At 34.1% G+C, this 8,182-nt stretch overlaps 1 protein-coding gene across 2 annotated transcripts; it reads right to left on the bottom strand.

Moving 5' to 3' along the window:
- Positions 1-1,279: 1,279 nt before the first annotated feature.
- LOC106407279 lies at positions 1,280-7,841 on the bottom strand. Of its 2 annotated transcripts, XR_007326441.1 has the most exons (3): positions 4,530-7,841; positions 4,304-4,430; positions 1,280-4,233 (listed from the first exon to the last, which is right to left on the bottom strand). XR_007326441.1 is itself a non-coding variant. In XM_048763511.1 (2 exons), the coding sequence occupies exon 2, from the start codon at positions 3,598-3,600 to the stop codon at positions 2,947-2,949; it is 654 nt and encodes a 217-aa protein (XP_048619468.1). In that variant the 5' UTR covers positions 3,601-4,233; positions 4,304-5,130; the 3' UTR covers positions 1,322-2,946. The 2 variants fall into 2 exon arrangements, 1 of the variants encoding a protein (XP_048619468.1); XM_048763511.1 differs by having other exon boundaries at positions 1,322-4,233; positions 4,304-5,130.
- Between the last annotated feature and the right edge of the window lie 341 nt (positions 7,842-8,182).

The raw sequence follows: 8,182 nt of genomic DNA, 5'->3' as shown, positions 1-8,182 counted from the left end.
GAATGCGCGCTAGGGTTTCCTCTCAGATCTTATATAGAGGAAGCGGCTGTGAGAACGGTGGTGAGAACGACGGTGATAACGGCGGAGAGATAACTGGCAGTGAGAACGATGGATTAGAGAGAATCGACGGAAATCACTTTCGAAATTGCTTTTGAGAGAAACGGCGTTAGGTTTTTCTGAATTTTGCGAAACAGTTAATATAAAAAAAACCTTATATATGTCCGGTAAATAATCCGGTTATGTTTAAAAGTAATTGAAAAATTAAAGGTTCGATCCGGTTTGGACGACTTACTAGTAAGTCGTCTGTTGAATAATGTACATCAGACGACTTACTAGTAAGTCATCCCAGACCCTAGATTTAACCCCTAAACTAAATTGACTAAATTAACTAACTAACCACGTTATAAAGCCGTAGTTATACTTCAATAGTGTTTACTATACACAGAAATAAACACACTTAGGTAAATTTTTAAGTTTTCAAAAAAACATTTATGCATTCCAAAATCTAACCCTAAGAACACATACAATACTACAACATATGTTGGCAAAACCTAAACCAAAGAATATCATGACTCACTACTTTCACTCATCTATGTTGAAAACGAATAACTTTTGTTATATCTTAATTTATATCTCTTAAAACATATGTTAATTACATGATTTTAATTTTTCACTTATCAAAATATTTTTTACAAAATTTTTAAATTATTTCTAAGTAGAACAAGGACAGACGACTTACGGGGGTTAGAAACGTAAAAAAAATTCGGTTTTTTTTACGTTTATTCACAAGGGGCTGGTTGTAATTTCAATAGCCTTTTAGGTTACTTTTGCATTTGATTCAAGTTTGGGTTTACTTTTGCATTTGAAATCAAGTTGTGAGTCATATTTGACAATTTTTCCAACAATGTATGTCACAATCTGTTAACATGAAAAACTGACAGCAAGACTGTCTTGACAATCCTTGGGAAAACTGCCAAAGCAGGGACCTTGGATAACCCTCACTCATGGAGGAAGAGCTGACGTCCAAGTGTACTTGACTACTTGTAACGTCGGTAGGGCTACAAGTAAATTGCCATAGCTCACCACTGGACCGGGGTAGTAATCAAAGAATTAAGATCACTATATTCTGATCTATTGCCTTTTATCTTACTCAGTCGCGAGCTCTTTCTAACCTTGGGTGAACCATACGCACCAGTTTCGTCAGAAGAGCCGAGATTAGTAACAGGTGCAACTTCCTGACCAGAAAAGAGGTCTGACCAGTATACAACACCTCTAGTTATTTTGTGAACTGATACAGAAGAATCTGTATTACGAACCGATAAATCCGAATAGACGTTCCTAAAACACCTATCGGTAGCTCAATTGCAAAAGATCCCGATCTAGAACGATCTTTTCCAGGTTTAAACCAAAACTAGAATTACAGAAAGATTCTTTAGAAAGAACCCTAAGATGAAGAAGATGATCTAACAAACTTTTACAATTTTCTTGATTAATGAAAATGAAAGTGTATGCTCTGTTTATATACGACTCTTTGTTGGCTTCTCTCTCATCTATGATGACGTGGCATTAGTGATTGATTCCCTGTATCAAATCCTTCCCCTTCAAAAAATCTTGACCACAAGGTTAGCTTGAAACTCATAAACTGTTTGTTGTGGCATGGCAATACGTTCTCAGAGAAATCTCCATCTCGAAATATCCACTAGCCACCTCTTGGTACAGAAGTTTAGCAGCTTAGCCACAGCCAAACATCCTGAAATGAAGCTCAAGAACACACTCTCTTCGCTGGCCATGAAACTCATCAAATTCCACTGCAACTTTCAGAATCAGCAGCTTCTCAATGAGACAACGCTCATTTAAAATGATCAAGCTGACTGCCGACAGAGTTAAAATGCTCAGTTTCCATAGATCAATGAGACTATCTGTCCATTTGATAGTCTCCATCTTGCCTCTGAACTTGAATTGCCAAGATTTATACAATTTCAGGAGAACGCGTTCTTCAACCGCAGTAGCACACACGCTTGAATCAATACGACCAACTCTTAACTCGTCTGGACAAACTATCTTTATTTGATCTTCAATCAACTCAGTCAGTGCCTTCAACTTTTCTGCTTCTTTCGTTTCATATAGAGTAGAGGCTCCCTTGCACCTCCAGCGATGCCATATTGTAAAAGAACCAGTTCCATTGGACACACAAAAGATTTCAAGGAACCAAGAACTCTGCACCGATTCATAGAACGCCATAAGCTTCTGTGTACTATCACATCTCCCTCTCACAACAACCCTCTGCCACCTCTATGTATAGAAGTTCTGCAGCCTATCCGTAACCATACATACTTCTAATGTAGCTTGCAAGTCAGATAGCATATACACAACGCACGTACTGCAATCAAAACCAGAAGGCATGTTTCCATTTAAATGCTCCCACTTGTCTTCTTCCTGCTCTCCACATAAAGCAATGGATGGCTTGTTCTTCCTGAACTTAAACCTCCATGTTTTGGAATATTTCAGGGGTACAAGCTCTTCAACTTCAGTAGCACAAACTCTTAGCATCTCTTCATGATAACCACATAAGTGATCCCATCCAAAACCATCATTGATATTGTCACTAACAACCACCTGAATCTCTTCCTTCTCTGTACAAACCTTGACACTGGAATGCTGGCTTCTTTTCTTAAGTTTGTACTTGAAAGTCCAGTCCTTTTGACTGTTGAGCTGTCTTAGAGACAACTGATCAAACAAGTGGTGCTCAACGAAATCAGTAGCTTTTACTGCCTTTTGAATCAACTGAACCCCCAGCTCCACATCTAAAATGAAGGATTCTTCTATTTTTGGAGCAAGCCAAACACTAACACAGTGTGAACCATTGACTAGTAGCTGAGAGACAATGTTCTGAAGCAACATAGACTGACGTTGATCTACTCTAAGGCTTGGTTCCAAAGAGAATGCTTATACCTCTTTTTCGAACTCCTGAAGCTGAGAAACAGAATCTGCTTCAACGTCTTGGTTTGAATTGCTTTCAGGAATTGAAGCCGACAAATATACTTCAAGTGACTCAGTATCTTGGTGCGGATCAATTTTTGTAATCGAATCCGTGGAATCCTTTGTTCCAATCGACTCGTTTGTGTCCAGTGTTGCAATTGCATCAATTATATCCATCTTTGCAATCAAACCTGATACATCGCACCTCTCATTGGGCAAGAACGATTTTGATTCAACTTCATTTTCGACCAAATCTTTGTCACAGGAGAGTTGATCTTCATCACCATCTATCATGAAAAGTCTTGCGTTCTTGTGGTAGTGCTCTAGAGTTTCCGGTTTGTCGCAGAACACACATAACCCCTTGAACCTTTGATCGTCAATCTCGTCACGCGATATTATCCGACGGATCTTCTTTGTTCGCTTTCTGATCGGAGCTTCGCTAACCGTCGATGCTGGAACAGATGCTTGATGGTTGAACGTAGTTACTGCAGACGCCGGTTGGAGATTACGATGCTCGGTGTAACTTGGACGTTCGTAACAGAGGCGCAATCTTTCCAGAAGTTGCTGAAGACTCAATTCCGACTCAGGCGCCAGCAACCCTTGCGATCTAGTCTCTGCCATGGATTCCGATCACCAAGCTTTGACAAAATCACCGATCTCTACCATCGATCCGAGGACGCGACGACTCTGATACCACTGATACAGAACAATCTGTATTACGAACCGATAAATCCGAATAAACGTTCCTAAAACACCTATCGGTAGCTCAATTGCAAAATATCCCGATCTAGAACGATCTTTTCCAAGTTTGAACCAAAAGTAGAATTACAGAAAGATTCTTCAGAAAGAACCCTAAGATGAAGAAGATGATCTAACAAACTTTTACAATTTTCTTGATTAATGAAAATGAAAGTGTATGCTCTGTTTATATACGACTCTTTGTTGGCTTCTCTCTCATCTATGATGACGTGGCATTAGTGATTGATTCCCTGTATCATGAACCATCACAATACCAACAGGAGAACGAGCCCTGCTTGCTGCACCAGCGGACTGATCCCAAGAGACAACGCTAACCAACCAGCTTTTACCACCTTGTAAAGCACTACAAGACTCTTCATTGACCAAAGGAAGTACAAGAACAACACACTTTCTTGATGGTAAAGGTTGTCAACTGACTCCAGACAAAAAGTTTAGTTCCAATGATAAACCAAGAGAGGCAGGTTTCTTCCATTCCACCGGATACATTTACATCCCCTGGAGAAGAATAAGAAAACACTAAGAACATAGAAGAAAACTGTTTCTATCTAGTGCACAGGGTACTAACCAGAAGGGCTATTATTCCTCAAGAAGCATGTTTGTTCATCTCGAACCAACTGGGGGAACTCTCCAAAGAACACATGTTTAATTGGTTTGTATCATCTCCTTTTTCACCATTGTTGACAGGAGAAACTCTTAAGCATAACAACGATGATGAACAGGGATATTAATACAAGATCCGGGACGACAGAGGTGGAAATGAAAGCAAACATTGACAGAGGGAATCAAAATACCTAGCTAGAACAGACAAACAAGGACCCCAAGGCGTGCAGGAGTTCCAGTGGCGGGACGATCTGAGATGAAACTGTCTCGCTGAGCTGATTCGCGATTGTGAGTTGCTGGAGAATCCGGCGGAGCAACTCGATGGTGTGGAGTTCTGTCATTGCGAGAGCTTTGCTTAGGTCTCTTCGTCAGTGGAGAGAACATGTCCACAGAGTTGCAGAGAGCGAGAAAGTGGTTTAGGAGGAGGAGAAGAAGAAGAAGCGAGTGCGAGTATTGGTTTTTGAAATGAGTTTAAGCTACTAGGCATCAGAATGGTGAAAGATTCGGCGATGGTGTCGATTTGGTTTAGTCAAAATCGGATTCGAATTTCATGATCGGTTTGGTTTACTGTTTTGGTTTGGATGGAAGAAATACCACTTTTGATTTGGGCTCTGATGTCGCCGCCCCTCGAATCTCAAAATGTTTTTATTTTTGTCGACTTGTGTAACAGATCTAGGATAAAATTGTCACACTCTTTAGTTTTCAGAATCGATTTATCATAATTTTTATTAATTTTCTTATTCCTGTAATTTTAGGAAAGATATATCGTTCTAATTTTTCCCGTAAATATAATTTGAATTAATTTCTCATTTGAATTTATAGTTTCCATATTTTTCAAATTTTATATTTTACTTTTAATCCAACTGAATACTAATAAATACAATTTTATTAATTTTTTTATTGAATTATATTATACTAGGTTTTTTCGTGCCGCATGTGCAGAACCAAAAATTTTAAATTTAAAGTAGATTTTAAAATATAATTTTTTTTAATTTTTAGATATTATTATTTTCTTACAATATATATTTTTAATTATTAATTTAATTATATGTAAAAGTTAAGATAAAATAAATATTTTTATTTAAATTTATTTTTAATATATATATATATATGTATATATTTAAAATTCTAATTTCTGAAAGATTTTTTATCTGTTTCTTTTGGATAAAATATATTAAATCAAATTCCATACAACTAAGAGAAAATTTTGTTAGGTATATAACTATAAAAAACAAAAAACTAAATAATATTTCTAAATATTTTAGATATTAAAAAGAATCTAATGTTAGTGGGATTAGAAAAGTACAAATTTTTAAAAAACTAAATCAAATTTTGAAGAATTATTATTATTATTATTTTTTTTGTTCTTTGTATCCATATTTTCATCTTCGCTGGGGGCGTGAAGACTTCCTCAGACTTATAATATTCTTTCATTTTTCAAATCAATGTCATATCCTCTCATATCCATGGACATTCCCAAAGATCTATAAGCCATGGACAGAAAGTCCTATAAATTTGTAATTTTCTCAAAACTTGAAAAACTAGAGAAAGGAAAAAAAAAAGAGAGAGTGATCCCTCTCGTACATTTTTATATCCTTTTTAAGAAGAAACCAAATCGTCATCATAATGACTCATATAAGTGCTTGATTCTTGTTGAAATTTTGTTTTGAGACGATTTCGAACCATAAATTTTAAACTGATAAAAAGTAAAAGAGAATGAAAGAACTAGAACAAGAGAAATAGGAAGAGGAAGACGGAGATATTGGTTATTGACAAAGAAGAATATGCATTGTTCTTTGAGTTGAAACAGTTATATGCAATTTTCTTACGTTCGTGATCTATTTCTTTTGTTGTTTATGCTATATATTTTTTTAAGTGAGATTGATTTTAGTAATAATGATAGTGGCTCTTTTTTCTTTCTGGGATTCTACATATCTACGTTCACTTATTGGTGTAAATTATCTTTATATTAATAAAACACCCATAAAAATCTTGAACTTTCGAATTAAAACCAAAAAAACTTTGAACTCATGTTTGAATAAAAAAAGTACTTCGACTTTCAAATATTTGTCATTTTAACTATCATTTTTTGTTGATCAGGTCATTTTAGAAACCTAATAAGTCAACTGTTAAACTCGTAAACGTTTGTTATCTCGATAAACGATGTCGTTTTAAAAATTGATTAAATATTAATGAAATAATGTCGTTCTACATCTGTAAGCATTTAAATCACTCCCTCTTTCGCGAAACCTACATTTTCTATTCCCAATTTCTCAATCTTTTAATCTCCATAACAAGAGCCATTAATAATGTAAAAGATGGCTGTGACGATGAGATTACTTCGGACTCGTCGTAGTGAGAGATCTTAAGAGGAAAGTGTTAGAGAAGCTACGAACAACATAATCAAGTCGGTGAAGAAGGTGATAATGAAGATGATAGTGAGACTAATGAGAAGCATTACAACGTCTTATATTAACTCAAATGTTTTAATTGATGTAAATTCCGTATATATATTAAAGGAGAAGCATTACAACATCTATACTATTAAAATAGAAGTACAAATAAGAAATATTCCTAAAATTTACAACTTATTTAAATAGAATGTCACTGAAGTAATTAATAAGCATATATTAAATATTATGTCTTTTCCTAATTTAACTAATCATTCCATCCTAGACTACAATATATTCCTAAATCAATTCATCAAAATTTAAAGTGAGCAGATACTGAACACGAAATTGATTACATAGAAAGCACATTTAAGTTGATAAAAAAATACACATTTAATTGCTTCCATACGTGATAGTCATTCGTCACTTTGCATTGATTCTACCATTCATCTTATCAATACTATACATATTAACTGCTTTTTTTTTGAGATTACATATTAACTAAGTTGCTAAGTCTTTAACTTTAAACCACACCACAACAGTTTATTTACATTTATTCTTCACCGATAAAACATTTATGTTATTCCCTCCATACGAAAATTGAAACTAGAAACTTTAATATAACAATAAAATATCATATTTTAACATACAAAATCAGAGAGAAGCTTACATATTGGGAGGAATTTCGTGTTTAATACTTTTATGGTACTACTATTCATCTTTACCACCAATAAAAAGATATTTTCAAAACTACTATCTTCAATAAGTGTCAAAAGACTCTTATGAATATGGTTAGTATAAACATAAAAAATGGTAATATGAATGTGGTATTTGTGAAAATTTCCCTACATATTAATATTAATCAGAATTGAAGTTTATGTTTATAATATCATGCTCTTTCCTTTGAGTGAAGTTCAAATTATTTTTTATATTAGTGCTAACCAAAAAATATTTTTATATAACCTAAATCATCTACAATACATTTTGGAGTCACACATATTTCTGAATTATATGAGGTTTTATCCACCTATTTAACCAGAAAATATAGCTTCCCTTTTTTTGAAAAAATATGACTACAAATCTCTATAAAGAGAATATTCTTTGGAATTAGAGATATATATTTCCTAACTTTCATGCTAAACAATAAATTTTATTCTGTAAATTAAATAATCTACTCCACCTGTTTCAAAAATATTACTCCATTTGTTTCAAAAATATGTATATTTTGATAAATTTACATACTAAGAAAGCATATGAAATTTTGATTACCAATGCGTTAAGTTTTTGTAACTATTCCCAATAAATGTTAACCAATAAAATTTCAGTAACCACAATTACATATTTTGAAATTTACAATTCACCATTAATTAATACATTTACAATGTAAAAAAGTATCTTTTTAAAATATTTTTTTCTAAAACATGGATCTTTTCGGAACAAAGGGAGTACCATTT

This window comes from Brassica napus, chromosome C7 (assembly GCF_020379485.1).
Source record: "Brassica napus cultivar Da-Ae chromosome C7, Da-Ae, whole genome shotgun sequence".
Lineage (NCBI taxonomy): Eukaryota > Viridiplantae > Streptophyta > Magnoliopsida > Brassicales > Brassicaceae > Brassica > Brassica napus.
Note: the sequence above shows the minus strand (reverse complement) of the source record. Positions and strands in the feature narration are given on the sequence as shown.

What these genes read in the sequence shown, in the direction of transcription:
- LOC106407279 (XM_048763511.1), bottom strand. Translation starts at nt 3,600, where the DNA reads ATGGCAGAGACTAGATCGCAAGGGTTGCTGGCGCCTGAGTCGGAATTG.